Source organism: Tupaia chinensis, unplaced genomic scaffold, assembly GCF_000334495.1.
Source record: "Tupaia chinensis unplaced genomic scaffold, TupChi_1.0 Scaffold143584_1, whole genome shotgun sequence".
NCBI lineage: Eukaryota > Metazoa > Chordata > Mammalia > Scandentia > Tupaiidae > Tupaia > Tupaia belangeri.
The window spans coordinates 1,506,349-1,528,426 of record NW_006203430.1 but is presented as its reverse complement, the minus strand read 5'-3'; the positions used below and the strand labels follow the sequence as shown (position 1 = coordinate 1,528,426).

The 22,078-nt window shown below is 37.4% G+C and overlaps 1 protein-coding gene and 1 long non-coding RNA gene across 7 annotated transcripts in view; one reads left to right on the top strand and one right to left on the bottom strand.

Annotated features, from left to right (window-relative positions):
- ARHGAP28 (Rho GTPase activating protein 28) overlaps positions 1-22,078 on the bottom strand; it is a 205,591-nt gene that overhangs the window by 1,056 nt on the left and 182,457 nt on the right. For all 3 annotated transcript variants that reach the window (XM_006164003.1, XM_006164004.1, XM_006164005.3), the window contains 7 exons: positions 21,561-21,723; positions 17,147-17,229; positions 14,187-14,384; positions 13,457-13,570; positions 9,670-9,726; positions 6,746-6,870; positions 2,130-2,194 (listed from right to left, as the gene is read on the bottom strand). In XM_006164003.1, the coding sequence (XP_006164065.1) occupies positions 2,130-2,194; positions 6,746-6,870; positions 9,670-9,726; positions 13,457-13,570; positions 14,187-14,384; positions 17,147-17,229; positions 21,561-21,723 (805 nt within the window). The remainder of the gene's footprint in view (positions 1-2,129; positions 2,195-6,745; positions 6,871-9,669; positions 9,727-13,456; positions 13,571-14,186; positions 14,385-17,146; positions 17,230-21,560; positions 21,724-22,078) is intronic.
- LOC102497373 (uncharacterized) overlaps positions 1-22,078 on the top strand; it is a 55,754-nt gene that overhangs the window by 24,150 nt on the left and 9,526 nt on the right. For 3 of the 4 annotated variants that reach the window (XR_336792.2, XR_003547108.1, XR_001369463.2), the window contains one exon: positions 2,391-2,506. The exons of the other annotated variant lie outside the window; for it this stretch is intronic. This is a non-coding gene — a long non-coding RNA (uncharacterized LOC102497373). The remainder of the gene's footprint in view (positions 1-2,390; positions 2,507-22,078) is intronic. 4 annotated transcript variants of the gene reach the window in all.

The following is a 22,078-nucleotide window of genomic DNA, read 5'->3' as shown; positions in this document are numbered from 1 at the left end:
AAAGGCAAAGCCAGGGAGGTGAATCAGGGAGGTATAAGCCAGAAAGTCCTCACTGAAAGGTGATGTATTGGCAAAAATCCAAAAGAGACAAGGCAGGGAGAAGTGAGGATATCTATTTTCTGGGGTGTTTTTGCTTATTTGTTTTTAAGAGTGATTTTTGCCCTGACCAGAGAGAAACAGAGATAGAGAGACAGAAGACAGAAAGGGAGAAATCATCCCCCATGGGGGATGACCATGCCACAATCCCTTCTCCTCCATTCTCCTCTCAGGATTTTGGGCACTCATGCACACGTGCCTGGCTTGAGTTTGAAGACTCAAGTCCCAGGTCGGGGACTTGAACCACAGTCAGCCATGTGGGAGTCCAGTGAAGTAACCGTTACACCATTTGCTGGTCCCAGAAGTGAGGAAATCTAAAGAGAAAACATTCTAGGAGAAAGAACAAATGCAAAACTCTCAAGTCAAAATGTGCCTGGAGAACTGGATACACAAGTTTGGTGTTTGAGAAGTGTGGGTGCAAATTCGAAAGGCATCAGCATACAGGTGAATGTAAAGCAAAGAGATGGACTGAGCTCACCAAGGAAGCTAAGAGTAAACAGAGGTGCGTTCCGAGGACAAACCCCTACAGCTCTCTGGTGCTGAGAGGTCAGGATGTGGGAAGTAACTGGGTAAAGAACTCAGATGGAACATCCAGTGAAGTGGAAGGAAAGTCAGCTTAGGCTGTCCTTGAAATCAGGTGAAGAATGTGTTTTACGAAGGAGGAGATGGTCAACTCGGGCAATGAAAAGACAAAGTGATTGGGCTTTACAATTTAAGAGTTCTCTGGTGACCTTGACAAGAGAGTGATTCTGTGAAGTGCTGAGGGGTACAGCTTGACTGGAGTAGTCTCAAGAGAGAATAGGGAAAAAGAAATAGAAATATAAACAACTGGTTCGGGGAGCTTTTGCTATAAAGCAGAACAGAGAATTGCGAGTAGACTTGAAGGGAGATAACAGAGAGTTCTGCATACTGAAATTTCCAGAATGTTTTACAAAGATGGAAATGATGCAGTTGGGAAGGAAAAACTGATGACATAGCAGAGAGTCCAGGTACGAATGGTGCAAGGCCCTGATTGGGAAGGAGGGGATATATGTGAGTGAGGCACAGGTGGATGCTCTGGTCTCACACAGGAGCACAGACCAGGGCTGTGAGGCTATACTTGGGCACAAGGAGAAAAACATTTCTTTTGATACCCACTCCCACCACCGACCCCTCCCCCCAAGGAAGGAAATGAAGACTGAAGTTGAAATGTGAGTGAAAGTAAGAAAGTTCAATAACAGAGGTGTCGTGCTTCGAAAATTTTCAGTTTTCTTCTTTGCTTTACATGAGTCTATTGAATGAGACTTTTTGATTTTAGGTCAGTTGTAGTGGCACAGTGGTAACACAACACTCTTCAAAGCGGAAGGCCACATTGATACGTCCTAGGTTAGTGTTCTGAGGTTGCTTGTATATGCCTGCATGCTTACCTGTTCTCCCGGATGGCTGAGGCTCAGGGAGGATTATGGCACAGGGACCACATTCTCTCTCTCTCTCTCTCTCTCTCTCTTTCTCATAGAAGAAATAAATAAATCTTTTTAAAAATTCACATTTAAAAGACCCAAATATATGCTCCATATTTCACAAAGATATTCTTTCTTAAATTTGGAAAATATTTTCAAAAAGTCATTCAATTCTTAAAAAAACATTTGCTATAGGGCACGTATGCTCACTAGAGAGAGACACACACATGCAGAGGGAAGGAAAGTGAGAAAGCACCCCCTGGAGAGGATTCCCACACCACAGCCCCTTCTCCTCCATTCTTCTCTTGGGATTCTGGGCATGCACACACATGTGCCTGGTGTGTTTTTCAAGCTCCTGGGTCCAGGATTCAAACCATGTACTCGACCATGAGGGATCCAGCTGCATTAACCACCATGCAACCTGACTGGCCCAAGTCATGCAATGTTCTCATATGAAATTAAAAATATTAAAAATTTACTGACTTTAAAATTTTATCTCAGAAACATGTAAAATCCACCTTTAGAGCAATAGCAACATCTTTCTTTTAGAATAATCAGAGAATTTGGGAGTAGAAAGTATTAAAGAATGCTTACCTATATTTCCTCCAATTTCATATAACCTTTGGTTTTGAATTTTAATACATTCTGATGACCCATGACTAAAAGAAAAAAGAAAAGAAAGAGAAAGCAATGTGATTTTAACCCTTTTTCATGATCATATTAAACAACATGGCAATAAATGATTCATTTTGCCTTGATGAAATATCTATCACAAAACCTTATTACAGCTGAAGTTATAATAAAAACAATGGTTGTTTCTTTCTTTTTTATTTTTCTTTTTCCTGTTTGACCTAGACAAAAGGCTGAGATCCAGAGAAGACGGTACTATTCCAGACCAAGATGGGATGCTACAGGCTCGACAGCCCCATAGAGCCCTTTCCATGCACAACTGTCAGTCCCATATTAGGGAGGTAACTGCTACTGACATATTGAGGCTGGCTGAGTAGCAGCTAGAGGTTTAATACTCTCATGTCATTGGCCATATTCCTCACAGTTCTAAAGAAGTCAGGTTGCATTTGTTTGCCAAAAATTAAATGGAGTTCTCTGTTTAGCCCATGTCAGATTTCTTAGCTTGCCTAGAGCTTTGCAAATTGTCTAAGGCTGACGTCCTTGCAAATCTCTGCCTACAATATAAGTAAGTCAGAGAAACAATTGCCTGATTTAATTTTTCCATGCCAGACTAGAATGCTAGGGTAGAAGACAATCTCTTCTCCTCCATTCTCCTCTTGGGATTTTGGGCATGCACACACACACACCCAATGTGAGTTTAAGCCACCAAGTCTGGGACTCAAACCATGGTCGACTACATGGGAGTCCGGCGACATAGCCATTATGCCAACTGCTGGTCCCCATCTTTCCTGAGATTTTCTTTTAGCTATTCTAGAGATGTCTTTCCATATAATGTTTTTAGAAAAAGCTCGTGCATATTTACAAAATATCCTGCTGGGATTTTATAGTAATTGCATCAGTTCTATAGATCAACTTGGAGACAATCGACACTGTCTTCTAGTTCATGAAAATGGTACATCTCTCCATTTCCTTAAGTCTCCTTTGATGTCTTTCATCAGTATTTTATAATTTTTAGCACACATATCCTGTACCTGTTTACTTAAGTTTATACTTAAGTATTTCTTTTGGAGTTAGCATGAATAGTATTGCTTTTACTTTTGATTTTAAATTAGGTTTCCACATGTTCTACTGTGATTGATACTGTATTCTGTGAACTACTGAACTAACTTATTAGTTCGAAGGGGTCTTTTTCTTCTTCAATTTAATGGAATTTTGAAGATAGACAGTAGTCTCTGCAACTAGAGATAGTTTTAATTTTTCTTTGTAGTTTGTATGCCTTTTATTTCTTTTTCTTATTTTATTGCAGTGGCTTAATTTTCCAGTAGCATGTTGAATGTGATGAAAGTAGATATCCTTGTTTTTGGCCTGAGGGAAAGAATTAAATATCTCATCATAAAGTATAATTTTAGCTATAAATTTTTATAGATGATGTTTATCAAGTTAAGGAAGTTCCCTTTATTTATTTATTTTTTATTTAAGAGAGATTTTTGCTATAGACTACATGCATTCCCTGAAGACAGAAAGTGAGAAATCACTCCCCAAGAAAATGGCCATGTTGTAATCTCTTCACCTTCATTTTCCTTTTGGGATTTTGGGGCATGCATGTACACGTGCCTGACATGAGTTTTAAGCTGCCGGTCTGGGACTTAGACTGTGGTTGAATTAATGGAAGTCCAGCAAAGTAACCATTATTCCATCTACTGGTCCCAAGGAAGTTCCCTTCTAATATGCTGAGAGTATTTTTTTTTTTATCATGAATTGGTGCTGAATTTTGTCAGATTTTTTTCCTGCATCAATTGATACTGATCATGTGATTTTTCTCCTGTTAATATGGTCAATTAAATTGATTGACTTTTAAATGTTAATGTTGAATCAACTTATATAACTGAACTAGGTCCACTTGGTCATGAGATACATGCATATATATATATAATTTTTTTTAAGGATATTTTGCCATAGGGCCCATGTGCTTGCCAGAGAGAGAGAAAGTGAGAAACCACAGCCCCCTCCTGGGTGGATGGCCATGCCACAATCACCTCTTCATTCTATTCTCAGGGTTTGGGGCATGCACACAGGCACACTGAGTGTGTTTTCCAAGCCAACTAGTCCAGAACTCAAACTGGGAGTTGGCCATGTGGAATCCAGAGGCTTAAGCACTACTCTATCTGTGGGCCTTATAGTATATAATTCTTTTAATGCATGCCGGAATAGATTTGCTATTTTGTTGAGCATTTTCATATCTAAATTTATGATAGATATATGCAGAGATTTTTTTTTGGTTTTTCGTTAAGATATGATCTGGTGTGATCCCCTAGGTCAGCCTTCCAGCTGCATATGCCACTTACATCAGTCTCTTTTTGACTCAGGATTTAACTATGTTGTCCAGGCCAGCCTAGAGCTCATAAATCTTTTGCCTCAGCCTCTCTGAGTTTCTGGGATTATAAGCATTTATCACTGGTCTTTAGGTTGGTTCATGAATTTAACCCAGTCCTCTAATGTCACTCCAGCTTGTGGAGCAGCTTAGTATATATGCTTTAGTATATGCTATCATTTCTGGGTTTCTTTTTCTTCTTCTTTTTTTTTTTTTCTTTTTTAATACTCTTTGGTTTTGTTTTCAGGGTAATTCTACTGCTTTTTAAAATAGGTTGGGAAGTATTTCTTCCTCTCCTGTGTTTTGGAAAAGATTGTATTTAAATGTTTGCTGGAATTCTTCAGTGAAACCATCTGGGTTTGAGATTTCTTTTTTGGAAACTAAAATTACAGATTCAATTTGTTTAACAGCTATAAGTAATCAATTTCATCTTGTGTTTTGGTAATTTGTGGTTTTTGAGGGATTAGTCCATGTCTTCTACGTTTTTAAATTTATAAGCATAAAGTTGTTCACATATTTACTATCCTTTTAACAGAAACATTATGTTAGTGATGTCCCATTTTATTATTGATATTGTTGATTCATATATTTTCTCTTTTTATCTCATTAGTTCTTCAAGAAGTTTATCAATTTTTTTTTTTTTTTTGGAACCAGCTTTGGGGCCAGCAGATGGTGTAATGGTTACAGTGCTGGACTCCCATGTGGATGACCACGGTTCAAGTTCTGAATCTGGTGGCTTGAAACTCATACCAGGCTCGTGCACATGTGTCCTAAAATCCTGAGAGAAGAATGGAGGAGAAGGAAGGGACTGTGGCATGGCCACCCCCTTGAGGGATGATTTCTCACTTTGTCTCTTTGTCTCTCTGGCGAGCACACATGCTCTACAGCAAAAATCTCTCTTAAAAAAAAAAAAGACAACAAAACGACAGCAACCACAACAAAAAACACATCAGCTTTTTACTTCATGCATCATTTCTATCATTTTTCTGTCTTAAATTTCATTGATTTCTGCTTATTTGTATTAATTCCTTCCTTCTGCTTCCTTTGGATTTAGTTTGCCCTTATTTTCCTAGTTTTTAAAGATAAGAACTTGGATTATTTATTTAAGATCTTACTCTCTTTTCTAAATAAGCCTGTACTAGTAAAAATCTTTCTTTCAGTACTGCTTTAGCTGCGTTGCACATAATTAGATATGTTAGTTTTATTTTTACTCTTTGTGCTCTTAAAATGTTTTCTTTAAGATTTTTCTCTTTGATCCATGGATTATTTAGAAGTGTGTGATTTAGTTTTAAAGTATTTGGCGATTTTCATTTGTCTCCCAGTTACTCATATCCAGTTTGATTCTTTTAAAGTCAGAGAAGATACTTTGACTATATTTTTAATAATTGAAATTTGTTTAGCATTGTTTTATGGCCCAGGATATGGTCTATCTTTTAGGATTCTATCATGTTTTATGTATGACTTTTTGAGTATATTTCTTAGCTTTCTTTTGAGGTTTCCTTGGATATTACACTATACATATGTAATTTATTGTAGTCTACATTTTACTACTTTGTAGTCTACATTTTACACATGCCTTGTGTGTTTTTTAAGCAGCTCAGGCTGGGATTTGAACTGAGGTTGGCTGTGTGGTATGTAGCTCCCTTAACCATAGGTCACAGAGCTGGCCATGCTTTTAATCTTTCAAAAACCTCTAGGCAAACATTTATCCTTGAGAAGGCATGTCTAGGCATGTTTAAATGGCAGGTAAATATCGTTCCGATTCTAAAGATTAGTAGTATGTTTATTAAAAAGCAATAGGTATGATTCTCATTTAACTATATAAACTATCAGCTAGAGGCATGTTATAGCCCAAGGGAGCCTAAAATAAGATATCCCTGGAGATATATTAAAATTTCTACAAAACCAGCTTGCTACATATTTTCTATTTTAATAAAAGGTAAAACTTGTGGAGTAAATGAAGATACAAAGACAGATAATACCTACTGTGAATCTCATTTGTAGAAAGTCTTTCGGAAATAACCTTTGTTCCTGTCAATTCTATTTCTGTTATGTAATTCCTCTGCTTTTTGCTCTTGTAATCTACTGGGAAAGTTCCCAAAGTAATTTTTCAAAAGGCCAAATCTGTAAATGCCTTAAGATGTACTCATCTGGCATCTGATCAAAGTTCCTCTTCCTTGTGCAGAGACCTTCATTCACGTTTACTCACCTGTTCTCGTATTGAAATTTTGCCAGTATGTCTTTGGCTTTGGTCTGGCTGTTAAGCTGAATGGCCATGGACACCTTAGAGAGAAGTGGAGCGTGGACTCTTATGACTCCTTCTGGCACATCAGACTGCCAATGAGGAAAAGTTCAGTACATTTTGTCAAACTAGATGAATATCGGTTCAATATTACACTTAAAAGATACGAAATCAGTGGCATTTTTAATTAGAAAAACATGTAAACATGACCAATATTTACAGAATGAAACACTGCTTTCTTTTTTACTTGGAAACCCACTGGTGACTAGATTTAACCTGAGATTTACTCTAGCTGCATGCGAAGGCATTAGTATAATGCCTTAAAGTCATGAGAGAGTAAAACTGGCTTATAATAAGACTTACTGTTTGTGACCAGCAGTTAGCGTAATGGCTGTGTTGCTGGACTCCCATGTAGTCGACCGCGGTTTGAGTCCTGGACCTGGTGGCTTAAACTCACGCCGGGCGTGTGGGTATGCATGCCCAAGATCCTGAGAGGAGAATGGAGGAGAAGGGATTGTGGCGTGGCCATCCCCCCTGAGGGGAGATTTCTCGCTTTCTAGCTCTCTGTTTCTCTCTGTCTTTCTGGTGAGTTCACATGCCCTATAGCAAAAACTTCTCCAAAAAAAAAAAAAAGAAAAGAAAGACTCAGTGTTTCTCCCAATGTATTCATTGATCAATGTCTTAAGTCTCCTTTAAGCAGGATTCCGTACTTTAGGATATTTTGAGAAGACCAAGTTTCTGAAAACCTTAAGGATCAATTAGAAAATATGGCTCATCCACTTGCTCTCTTTTTTAGGGAGCAGCCATGAATGGCCAATCCATACTGAATTCTACACAAGCACTTGAAACTCAATTACTCCATGTGTTGCTGATAAGACTGTGTAGAACAGACTGTGGACTGCTGTAGAGGATAAAGGTGTCTCTGCTTCCATAAGACATGACTGACCTCAGACCTTGCAGCTCCCACTTAGACAGCACACTCAAAGACCAGTGCTGTCTGATTAACAAAAATGCCTCTTATGTCAGGATTGATGAGAAAATTCCTCACATTTCATACTTTCAAATCTTTTAGAAAATTAATTCTCTATCTAGGAGATGAACAGAAGCAAACTTCTTTTTGAGGATCTGGCTACTCCTCAGGAAATTGCTTTAAATCTCTATCTTCTTAAAATATAGTATTATTGATGTAAAAATGTAAATAACTTGACTCAACAGATATCCTGGGATGAATATATTAAATTATATTCCCCAAAAAGATATGTCAAAAAAAAATTTTTTTTTTTGAGGAGTTTTTGCTATAGGGCGCGTGTACTCACCAAAAAGACAAAGAGAGACAGAGAGACAGAAAGCAAGAAATCACCCCCCAGGGGGTGCTGATAAGACTGTGTAGAACAGACTGTGGACTGCTGTAGAGGATAAAGGTGTCTCTGCTTCCATAAGACATGACTGACCTCAGACCTTGCAGCTCCCACTTAGACAGCACACTCAAAGACCAGTGCTGTCTGATTAACAAAAATGCCTCTTATGTCAGGATTGATGAGAAAATTCCTCACATTTCATACTTTCAAATCTTTTAGAAAATTAATTCTCTATCTAGGAGATGAACAGAAGCAAACTTCTTTTTGAGGATCTGGCTACTCCTCAGGAAATTGCTTTAAATCTCTATCTTCTTAAAATATAGTATTATTGATGTAAAAATGTAAATAACTTGACTCAACAGATATCCTGGGATGAATATATTAAATTATATTCCCCAAAAAGATATGTCAAAAAAAAAATTTTTTTTTTTGAGGAGTTTTTGCTATAGGGCGCGTGTACTCACCAAAAAGACAAAGAGAGACAGAGAGACAGAAAGCAAGAAATCACCCCCCAGGGGGGATGGCCATGCCACAATCCCTTCTCTTCCATTCTCCTCTCAGGATCTTGGGCACGCATGCACACAAGCCTGGCATGAGTTTAAGCCACCAGGTCTAAGACTCGAACTGCGGTCGACTATATGGGAGTCCAGCAACATAGCCATTATGCCAGCTGCTGGCCCCAATATGTCAAAAATCTTAATGCCCCTAGTACCTCAGATACAACTTTACTTGACAGCAGAGTCACCAGTGATGTAATTAGTCAAGATGAGGTCATGGGGATTATAACCTACTATGACTGGTGTCCTTACATGAGAACAAAAAAAGTGAGAGCATGATGTAAAGAGGCACAGATTGGAGTGATGCATCTACAAGTTAAAAAAAATGCCGAGAATTATTGACATCACCAAGAGCTGGCCGAAGGGAAAAAGTACCAATTCTTCTTTCACAGCTTTCAGAAATAAACAATCATGCCAGTCTCTTGATTCTGGACTTCTAGCTGCCAGGACTGTGACAGAGTAAATTTCTATTGCTGTAAGCCACCCAGTTGCAATACTTTGTTAAGGCTGCACTAGAAAACGAACACAACTTGAAATGGAATCAGTTCTCATAGTGCTTCCCTAATAGTACCAGCAAGAACCATGAGTGCGTGCTATGGAACGGGTATCAACGGACTTAGGAAGGAGACAGAGCCTCTGCTCATTGCAGCCAAGAAAGGGCTCCTAGAATACTTTGAGCATCTCATGTCCCTGCTCTTCCCACTCTCAGAAGCCTCTGTAAGGTAAATTCCATACTCTGACATTCTCGTATCTATTACTATGATCATCTTGCTTCCCCTGTAACTTTCCACAGCTGTGTACAGGGTGCCTATCCACATAGTTTGAATCACAGTTAACTGAGTCCCTCTACTAACCCTTTCTGTGCCACAGTGAAATGTCAAGATTGAAGGATAGATCGTGGCCAGAATTATATACGAAAATGGTGGATATAGCCAGAGAATATTGGGTGGCGGGTAAGGGAAATTATTTTTCTTACCATTCTTCTTGAAGAGGGTGATTTTTGTAGTACCTTTGAAGTCTTGGGGCTTGTAACCTAAAGAAAACACATTCAGTCCTAGGATTAAAGTTGAGACAATAAGCATATGCTGGTTTTGGAACTGTAAACATGTACAATCTATATGGCAAACATTTGGCAATATTTATTGCCTTATAAAATGCATATGCCCTTGGACTCAACAATTCTACATCTATAAACATATCCTACAATAGACTTCATTTCACTTCACGAAAAACGACACCACTACAGTTTTATCCACTGAAGCACAAATTTTACTAGAAAAAGATTAGACACAGTCTAACTATTCAACCATATAGGATTGCTTAAATAAATTACTGTGTATATACAGAATATTAGGCAAAAGAAGCAAAGAAGTAGGTTCTGTGGGCTGGGATAATCTCCATGATTTATTTCTGAAGTCAGTAAAGTAAGATGCAGAACTGTGTTTCCTGCACGCTATCATTCATGTAACTAAAAGAGGAAGAACATATATTCGCATTTCCTGACATGTGCACAGAGCCTCTCAGGACATAAATATACCTGCATGTTCCTGTGCACACCTACCTGCCCTGTCACCGATGACCTTCATCAGAAGTGGCTAATTTTTGTCCTATAGTCTTACCTAGCTTTTGAATTTGTAATTTATTAATGAACTATTCCAATCAAAATTAAGAATTAGAACCTAGTATGGTACCATAAAATTAATGAAATATTATTTCTTCATGGTTAAGTTTTTGTAACTATCATATTTATAACTTTTAAATCCTATCTTGGTTCTATTTAAAATTGAAATAGTGGACATGCACATAGCAACATATAATTTACAAGATGGTTTACACTCACATTATGTGAGTTGAGCCTAATGACAACTCTGTAAATAGATACATTATTACTCAACCCCCTATTTACAAGATAAGAACACTGAAGGGCAGAGAAAAAAAAATCACATTTTCTCATGCTCATGTGAGTATCAAAGCCCAAAGTGATCTCAGCTTCAGCACCTCACAAATCACACTTGTGCCATTAAATTATCCACATTGAAAATGGCATAATAAGAAACTCCAAAATCTGTTCCTCCATAAAAGCAATAAATAGATTGGTAAAAACTGTCAGTATTGACTTTTTCAGATTTTTAACCCAAGGGCTTACACCAGTGGAGTGCTTAAGAAAACCAGCAGAATCTGAGTAAGAACAGCAGACTTAGTCTTTTTATCTTACACGTTTCCATCCCTACTCCTCAGCTCAGTGAGAATCTGCCAGGAACACCCTGTGTTCCTCCCTGAGAGGGAGCAGAATGGACCCTACTCAAAGAGCTCTACTGATCTTTTCTGGCTTTTGTGATAGCTCTTTGAAGACTAGTTGAAGAGGGTTGCTTCTGTGTTGTCTAAATTGGAAGCTAACCAGTGCCAAAAGGATGTAATATTGGAAATATTTATGGGCTATATTTATGTCCTCAGTAAGGGGAGAAGTAATTTTTTTTTCACAGAGTTGTCATTAGGCTCAACGCATATACTGTTTTAGTCATGGCTGCTGATGCAGTAGATACGTATCGGGGGAAACAACAAATAATTAAAAAGCTTGGGAGGCAAGGCTAAAGACTAAGATCTTTGAGAAATAAGAACTTTGCAAAGTTAATGGAACAGAGATTTCAGTAACCACACAAAACAAAGATTACAGACTTTACAAAATTAGTTCAACAGAAAAACCACTAAACAAACAACAGCTACAACAAGGAACAACACAAACTTTGGAGAGAGGATCGAATCTCATTTCCAAAGTTTCTATACTGTAATATTTAAAATATCCTGTATTAAACAAATACCAATATTTAAGAGATAAGCAAAAAAGGTCAAGGAAATATTGTCCATATGCCAGAGTAAGAAAAGAAAAGCCTTTATGTATGTATGTATGTATGTATTTGCTATAGAGTGCATGTACTTACCAGAGAGACACAGGGGGACAGGAGACAGCACCCCCCCTTCCCATGGGGCTTGGTCATGCAACAATCCCTTCTCCTCCATCTCTCTCTCCTTTTGGGATTTTAGGCACACACACATACACACACACACATGCATCTGACATCTTTCTCAAGCTGCTGGATTCAGGATTCAAATTGCACAGGTGGCTAGGTGAGATCTGGCTGCATTAAATACCAGGCAACCAATCAGGCCACAAAAGTAGCTTCAAAAGAAATTAACCCCAGACCGGCAGGTGGTGCAGTGGTTAAGGGCGCTGGACTCCCACATGACTGACTGCAGTTTGAGTCCCGGTCCTGTGGCTTGCTTTCTCACTTTTTCTCTCTCTCTCTCTTTAACTCTGCCCCTCCCTCCCTGGTCAAATTAAAATAAATAAGTAAATAAATGAATAAAGTAAAACAAAATAATTCTTTAAAAAATAAATGAATAAAAGCAGTTTGAGTCCTGATCCTGACAGCTTGCTTTCTCACTTTCTCTTTTTCTATCTCTCTTTAAGTCTGCCCTCCCTGGGTCAAATTAAAATAAATAAGTAAGTAAATAAATAAATAAATAAAAACAAAATAATTATTTAAGAAATAAATGAATAAGAAGAAACTATCCTTAAGAAAGCCCAGACATTGCACTTACTAGAAAAAAACCTTCAAATGAGCTATTTTAAATGTGTTCAAAGAACCAGTGGAAAGCATGTATACTGTGATGATTGCACAACACTGTGATATACTAAAAAACACTGAATTATATTCTTTAAGATGATTGAAATAGTGAGTTTTGTGTTATGGTATTTTTTTTTCTCAATTAATACAAATAAAATTTTTTTTTGAAATTGACATATTGGTTTTACTTGACATAAAGGAACTTTGCCTATGATCAATAAGGGAATACAGCGATTTGTTATGTTTGTGATATAGCAGCAACATTCCCTCCAGCTCCCTACCTTGGCATTTACTACTCCCTTTCCGTAAATGAACTTTTCTCTCTTTTCTCCCTTCACGATGCTCTCTGTCCTTCAAGATATGGTTCACACGCCACTTCCTGCATGGAGTCACCCACAGTTGCCATGTTGGAGCACAGTTCTCTGCCCTCTGCACAGTCCTAGTACCTCGTGTGCATGCCTGGTCTACACTCTGCATGCTGCTGAGTGTTCACAGACCACATGTACAAGCATCCCCCACATTGCATGTAAGTTCTTCTAAGGGCAAAGTGAATTTCAAGAATCTCTGCATCCCTCCCAACGTTGACTGCAATGCCTGACACTGAAGGTCATCTCCAGTTAAATTAGAGCAAGACAATCCTTCTAAATCCTGTTTCCATCCTTTGCCTCCACACAAACCACCATGCTAAAACAAAATTCCATTCTTTGGAATGCAATGAATTTACACAAAGTATTTTGAAGATTGGCTATTCCTTCATTATCTAATTAATATAGAAATATCTTTCCCTACGTATTAGAGACACTGGATACTGAGTTGTCCTTACATGTAGTTGATAAGGACCAAAATGTTGCCTTTCAATTTCTATGAGCTCCATTTTAGTCTTCCTGGTAAGTACTTAAAAGAATATTAAGCAGTTTTCATGACAGCAATAGTTCAAGAACTTTAAGAACTATTTAATCAACAAAATGAAAAGACCACAATCCTTTGTTTATGGATGAAATTGCCACAATGTCTGTAGTCATAAAACTGTCTGATACTTTGTGAGAATATTGGTTCTAACTTAAGCACCTTTGTACCTCCCCATTGAGAAATACAAATCCAGGTAGTAAATAGTTTTTGAGACGCATTTCCTCTTACCTCTCGTTCTATGGTCTTTCTCCTCAGCAACTTTTTTACACTTGGGAGCTGCTTCTTTAACAACATGGTAGCTTCATTCATTCTTCTTACTTGAGTGATTAAGAAAGATGGAACCTGGAGAAGACAACTAGTTTAACCAGTTTAAAATGCCTTAATTAAACCTTCCTAATAGATTTTGAATTGGTTATGGTAACTCCACCCAGCCATTCAGAATCCTGAATCTAGGAATTGTGTGGCATTTGTCCCGTAAAGTTCAGGGAAAAACACAATTATGAGGATTTCAGTTTAATAGGGAAAACACATTAAAGAGGAACTCTTAAAGAATGTGGGCCCAGCCACAATGGCACAGCAGTAGCATGATGCTCTGAAAGGCTGGAGGCTACAGGGAAGATCAGGGTTTAGTGCCCGGGTTGACTTGTACATGCCGGGTGTGTGTGTGTGTGTGTGTGTGTGCCTGTTACCTTTGTTTACCTGGGAAGGCTGGTGGCTAGGGAGAGTGGATCACAGCATGAGACCCTGTGGAGGATGCTTCTCTCACCTCTCCCCCAAACCCCCCTCAAATATATAAACTTAAAAGGAAAAAGAACTTGTAAGGGTACTGTAAGCAATCCGGAGCCATCTTGTCATATTTCCTCCATGACTGAAGGAACTGCTTGATGATGGAGCCTCTGCGTTTCTTGGTGCTGTAGACTTCCCAGAGAAACTCGAAAGTCGTTGAATTGTCACTCACCTTCCACAAAATCTTCTGGTACTTAAGCATTAGGCGGAGGATGTGAGCTGCAGTGTTTGCTAACAGTAACTCTTCGTAATCAGAATGTTTGCTTCTACTGAAGAAAAGGTTTGGGGCCATTACAGTAGAAATGTTCCACATACTCATTCGGTTTTTTGATTCATTTGCAATCACTTTATTGAAGAATGTCATGAGGGCCTGAGAAGAAACAGCAATCTGTAAATTACAAAAGGCACTCCTGATTGCTATCGCTCATTTCTTTCTTTGTGTGTCTGGAAAATCATCAGAGGCCTAGATTGGTTCGGTGCATCATGTTTCCCCTTTAATTGCTTAGAAGTGCTAAGAAGAACGGTGCACAGTTTATTCAACTGTCTGCTTCATAAAGTGACTCTACTTTTATGGAGTTTATTATATTGGAGTCTCTAAATAATAGGTTGCACTTTCTATTTTCTTTTTATCTTAAACAAGTCTGATAAATATTAAAATTAAATATTAACCAGCCTGAGAAAGCGCTGCAGCTCAAATAAACATAAAATGCAGTTTTGTTGTGAAGGAAGAAAATTAATTCTAAAAAAACCCCCAAAACCCTAAATTTAAAGCATTACCGTTGAAAGCTATCTACTGTTTTCTTTGGGAAGGAAAATCCACTTAAACAACCTGAATATCTCATTCTCAGCCCAAATGGAAACTCAATTAAAAAATTAAAAATTTTACTTTTTTGGGTACTATTTTTCTATTGCTTTTTGATTCCGAAATATTCAGTTGGCCAAAGGCAAATGCTTACAAGGCAAGTACAGCTGTTCTAAGTGTTTTTATAAAGAAAATATTTTAGAAAGAGTAATAAAAGTTTGCTGAACCACTGAAGTACAGATACTTATCAGAACCTTCTGAAATTCTGCAAAAGGACTGAAATCCTAAGAAGTAATGTTTAAGTGATCTTTAGTTTTTCTTTTTGGAGAGGTTTTTGCTATAGGGTGCATGTGTTCACCAGAAAGACAGAGGGAGTCAGAGCGACAGAAAGAGAGAAATCACCCCCCAGGGGTGGATGGCCATGTTGCAATCCCTTCTCCTCCATTCTTCTCTTGGGATATTGGGCACATTTAAGCCACCAGATCCAGGGCTTGAACTGCAGTCGGCTACATGGAAGTCCAGAGACATAGCCATTACGACAACTGCTGGTCCCAATCTTTAGTTTTTCAGGTTTAAATTCTACTACAGTATCCAAATGAGACAATGCATTACACATAATGGTAATAACAGTTAACATTTATTTGAGGTTTTATTATGAGTCAAGTATTATTCTTAGCTCTCTCTCTCTTAGAGACATACATATAATCACTTGTCATAGTTTCAAATCCTATGCAGTAGGTACTATAATTAATATTATTTTACAAATGACAAAATCAAAGTTGAGAGAGACTGAGAAGCTTTGCTCAGGATCAGATAATTATAATACATGACAGAGCCAGGATCTGAACCAAGAAAACCAATTCTTGAGCTAGAGTCTTATCTCTGTGCCACACCAGCCCTGATCTTAGTTCCAGTCACAATTAAGAATGGGAAAAAAAAAAGAAGAAGAATGTGTGTCTGTGTGCACACTCACGCATATGCATAACATCTTCACTCGTCCCATAATGTTTTCTGGGGGATCTTTTGTAAGAAATGTATCTAACTGTTTTAAAATTGCTGCAACCTTACATTAAAAAGTAGATGACATTTTTATTTGAATATCTAAATTCTCTTTTTTTGTCATAGTTTAGACAAAGCAAAAAAAAGTTAATAAATCTGTAGCTTCTGAAAAATTACTTAATTATACTAGAACAAATATTATAATGCCATAGCTAATCCCATCCTTGTGTTGAGAATATAAATAATTGACATATATCACAATTGACATAGATTTTTTAAAAATTTTATTCATTGTCATTATTTTATTTTTTATTTTATTGAAGTTGACCAGAGAGAGACAGAGAGACAGAAGGAAAGTAAGAATGCAAGCTGTCAGGTCTGGGACTTGAACCACTGTCAGCCATATGGGAGTCCAGCCACTTTAACCACCACACCACTTTCTGGCTCCTGACATTGATATTTTTATGGTGTAGAGGAAAGGTCCTCAACACACTGAAGTGTTTGATAAGAGGCAGCCTCAAAAATCATCTTTGTTTCCAGTATTATGCTTACTGGTCTCAAGATTGTTAACTCTTTTCAACTCATTTTTATCTCAATTTCATTTTAAAGATTACTTATAATTATAACAAATTGCCTATTGAATACAGATTACTATCAAAATAGGAGGAGAAACTAACTTTTACCAATTTTTTTAATTTGAAATAAAAGGAGAGATATTTGGGATTATGAAAAATGAAAAACAAAACTTCTCTGAGCTTCATTTTTATAGTCTGTAAAATTACTTGAGTCTATCAAATGATCTATGAAATTCTGTAATTCTGGAACTATTTAAATGGTGATATATTTATACATTTTAAAATATAAACATTTTAGGAATTTATTTAAGTTCGTGTTTTCAAATTTTCTCCCCAAGAACATTCATCTTATTTATTTATTTATTATTTTTGCCACTAAAGAAAGCAGCTGAGGACTAACAATGACAGAATTTTAGATTTTATAAGTTATAGAAGGGTCTCATTTACTTCTCACATTGTTCCCTTTAAGCCTTTCATTTTTATCTCTTCTCCTACTTCTAAAACTCAGCCCAGTAAATGGCAAAAGGTAGATATTCAAAATCTTGAATGAATTAAATGTAAATCTTCAGAGAAGATTCCAGGATTTCCATCCTTCCTGTCTCCTCCTGGAGACTGCCAATGGAAGCATGGAAAGCCAGTAGGTGTGAACAAGCTCAGGCAGTCCAGTAAGTTGTCGGCTCTGCTTTCATTTTTCCATATGAACCATTTCCTCCGAGCTGTAGAGCTCAATGAGACCATGATGTTGGCACAACATACCTGGGCCGTATCCCTGTTGGCATCCGGCAGTGCCATAACCATGAGGTGTAAGGCTTGAAATTGTACTTTGATGTGAGGCCCTCCTAATGGGGAAACAAAAATAATCATATATTTTAAACAACACTCACGTACTTCGACAGCACTTCCTGCTAACATCTGGTAGCACAGGGGGACTCCTGAGAGCTTCTGGTGGTAAAGACTCAGCTTTTCTTACCAAAAAGGTAAGTTCTCTCTGAGGAGATCAGCTTTCCTTCCACATGACATAATGCCATTGTAGAGGCAGGTGGGCAACAAGAGCCTCAAAATAATTCTGGATTTCTGTAGCACCTGCCTTTCTGAAATACCTTTCCAGACCTTGACTGACTTTCATACTGTAAACAGAAGGTTTGAAGCTCAACTCAAGAGAAAATAAATCTTGTTTTCACATCACAGGGGAGCAAAATATATTTATCAGGAATATAGATTCTAGAACCAGATTCAAATCTTCTATGTTATCCTTAGTCACTGTGTGATTTTTGGAAGGTTATTTAGTCCCTTGTGGCTTCTATATCCTCTTACTGTATCTGTAAAATAGCAGGCATCATCATACCTACCTACCTCACCGGGCTAAGAGGATTAAGTGAGTTAATGTATGGAAAGTGTTTAAGACAGTACCTGTACACAGCTACCTTCGTATATGTTTGCTCTTATCTTTACGATCAACGACACTTGTTCTAGATCATCCATGGACATTCAGGGAAAATGACTGTTGAGCTTTAGAGATTGTTGAGTATTTTATATCTTACTAAAAACACAAGGTGGCGCCAGAGGGTTGGTCTTTATATTTAGGGATTCTATCCCAACTGAAAACTTATTGAATACAAGAGAATCCAGGATTTCTTTAGTCTCTCTGTATTCTCCTCAACATGGTCTCTAGGTGGGGAGTTCCTGAACGAACGCAGTTGAAGAAATCTATCTATTTACATTCAGTGAGCAAAAGACAGTAAATAAATTCACTGAGCTTTACTGTAGCAGAGACTTGCCAGACTTAGGGGGATGACAAATGCATACAGCTGTGTACTAAAGGAGCACTGGGAGGAGCACTTATAGGACAAGATCACATTGCCTCAGCAGCCCCATCTACATGCAGATGTTTAGATACTTATGTTAAATTTGTAAACAAAACATGACGCAGGGAGGAAATAATATTGAAAATGGCTACTGTACATTCATGTGGCCTTGCCTGGTTAACAAGCACTATCAAGAGCATACCTTGGTACAAAGATTTTAAAAGCAGATAAGACATTATTTCAGTGCATAAACTATAGGCAGAGGGCTGTCTCTAATCTTCCAATGTAAAAAAAAAACCAAAAAAAACCCTCCAGGGAAGAAGAATAACAACAAAATATAGATGTAGGCCCAGGTCCTTGTATTCCCATCAATTTCAGAGGAATTATTGAGTGTCCTTTATAATTAAAAATCTAATTTCGCAAATAAACCATTTCGTTTTACCAGGAAACCAAGCCCTGCACTGTATGGGGGCTAATAGCTTTGTAGTTAGTTCATTTAATGCATTCTAGTAAAGAGTATTCTTTTCCCTGAGGTCATTGTTTCCCAGAAAGTTATTAAGATTTTCATGAAAGTATCTAAGACTTGATTTTTTTAAGTATTTAGTCTTTTAATTGTATGGGCAATTTGGAGCCTACATTTGAAAAGAGAAAGTCATTACACTGGTGAAAAGACCGCATTGTCTAAACTGTTTTAGAGCATCAGAAGGGGTACCATAAAACACACACACATACATGTTCACTGTTCTCTCTCCTTCAGAAAGTCTCCTTCCAACTAGAGCTTACTCTGTATAATGAAAAGGCCATTATTCCCTGCTGGTGGCAGGTGAGAACTTTGGGCTTCCTGCGGAGTTGGCTGGTATCAAATCAATCATTTGCAATATAGTATTTTTCACTTTCAAAGTCATACAAAGAAATGTGGACTTTGTGAACTCTTACAGGATACTTTTCATATTCTCTCTTTACTAAAGTGTCCTGGCTGTAGTTAGATAGGAATAAGGAGTAATGATAGTAAGAAAAATCAATTGATTCATGCATCTTTGTTAAATACAGTTCTATGTACAACCCTGACATTGGATGCTTGCATCCATCTTGCATAATTCATAAAGCCAAAAAATAAAAAAACTCATAGCACTAGTTTGTTTTGGTTAATTGTTTAGCATATAAATCACTGATCAAAGGGAAATCTGTAATTCTGCAGCCAATTTTCCAAGAGAGCAAACTTCACAGAAAACTTTGGTTTTTTGTTTGTTTGTTTGTTTGTTTTTTAGTTCAAAATGGAGAGGGAATTGTGCTTCTGGTATGGCTGAGTCAACTCCTACCAGATCAACTGTCCTGAAGATAACAATAATTTCTGGACAAAACATACCTACAGTGAACAGTGAATAAGAGCAGGAAGATTCAACAAAGGATTGGATACCTGGAACTAAGAAATGGTCTGAAGAGGTTGTCTCATTTTTCTGGCTTTTTGTCTACATCAGGCCTTAGTCTGTGTTACAAATGGTGGCCTGAGCAACCAGAGAACAGGATGCGTGACAACCACAGTCACTGGAAAGCTACAAGGGGGATCCCAGAGAGGAGAGACCCAGAGATAGAAAGCTCTAATTCCAGTATAAACCCCACCCAAATCTGGCTGACCCATGAGCCATGCATTGCATGGAGTAGCACAGCAAAGGATTAAATGACTGAACTGAGAGATGAGCAGCTGGTCAAAGACCACTGGCAATTTGAGTTCAGCCAAATAAATTGCCTGCTTAAAACTACAATAATGATTAAAGAAAAGAAGTAACCTTTAGAGAAATATTACAGAATCTAGAGTCTCTAAAACACGATATTTACAATGTTCAGAATAGAGTTTAAATGTACTCATTATTACAAAGTAACAAGAAAATGTGACCTATTTTCAGAGAAAAAGACAGAAACCAACACTGAAATGAACCAGATGTTGGAACTAGTGACCAAGGATCTTGAGGCAGCTATCATAATTATGCTCAGTGATGTGGAGAAAAATATGCTCACAATGAATGAAAAGATAGGACATCTCAGTAGATAAGTAAATTAAAAAAAAATTTAAATGTCAGAAGGAAATTCTAGAACTAAAAGCAAAATATCTGAAATAAGAAAGAATGAAGGAAACTGGTTCTTTTTTCTACTTTTCTCTCATAAAACAAAAACACTCACTTTTATAAAGAAAAAAAGCCCCTGGTTACAGATAGCATGTGAGTCAAAGCCTAGTAAAGAACTGCTTGCCTATTATATTCTCTTTTAAAAAGACACAAATTGGTTTATAAATCTGTCTCAGTTCCTTTGTAACTTTGGTTTTGTTAAAAAATTTAAAGATTTGGTATCTGATCATTTTTAGGACAAATTTTGTTATACAACTTAGATTCTGACTATTCTTTCCTTTCATTTGCTAACATTTTTTAATGAAGACTTTTCCCCAAAAAGCCTGAATCTGGCTCCCACGCCTACATGGAAAATTTTCTGAAGCTGAGTAGTAGCCAAGTGATTCGATGGGGTACACCCTCTCAATTTGTCCTCAGCTCTTTCTGTCCAGGTAGAATCACCACTTATTTAATATGCTTGTATGTATTTAGGCATATGACTCTTGAACTCTCCAGGTTTTTAGTCAAAGCCCAGCTACATACTGATCAAAGCCCCAATCTACCTTCCTATATTTTTCTCATGCCACATTCTGAACATCTTTAACACCTATGTTTAAACCAGGCCAAATTATTCCCTGACAACCAAAGACGACATACACTTTCCAGTTTCTGTGCTTTTATGCAAGTATCTCACTTTAAGGCCTATTCTATGTGCCTCTGTAACTTTCAAAAACACCACCTGATACCGTTCTTCTCAGAAACAAAAACATCCCAGTAGCATTTCTGGCGTGACGCATCATCAGACCCTGGATCTCTGCTTTAAGGAAAGGAGGCATCGCATATTTTGCGAGGGACTATTATACACTAGGCACTATTCCAGATGACTCTATCAATACGTGACAACTCTGACAAGTAATTATTATCTGTAATTTACAGGTGCAGCGACTAAAGCTCAGATTGTTTGAATGCCTGGCTAACAGATGGTGATGCAGGAATGCAAATCTCAAAAGCCTCATCTTTCTGAGGCTCTTTCAAACCCGACGGCCTTTTAATAATTATAAAACTCTCTAAATCATATCTACCAGACTTTGACATAGTATGTAAATACATGACTATCAGTCATCAAACTCAGTATTTGACCAGCAATTGTAAGGAAGTAGCAAATCTATACATCTCCATTCACATTTGATTATGCGTCTCTCCTGTGTGCTGCCATTGTGTTAACCTTATATCTTAGTCTATTCACATTCAGCTTCTACCTACTTTCCATTAGAGCGATGAAGGCAGGTATATACTCCACAGGGAAGAGAGAGGTGGGCAGTTCTCTGAAAAATGCCTTCAACATTACTGCAGCTTCTCTATGGCACATTTTGTCCCATTTAAATTTGTCGACATTAAACTTGGTATCCAGTTCTTCACGGTATTGCTGCAAATCAAGGAAAACAATCAATATTCAGTGAATTATTATCCTTTAACTCCCTTTTTTCCCCTTTGAAAATCATTATAACATAAAATCATTTTGTAAATAGATTAAAAAGATGATGTCTATGAAACACAAGTTTTTTCAATATGATGAAGAGAATTGAAGAGCTCTTGGTACATTTTATAAAATGGTCTTATAAAATATTTTTGGAATAATGAAGTTTTTGAAAGAATATTTTCATTTTACACAAATATAAAAGTTTGGTACTCAAGTCACAGTTTCACTTCGGTGGTATTTACAGAATAGCAGTATTCTTACCTGATAAATACATTTTCCCCCATAACCTCTTCTGCCATCT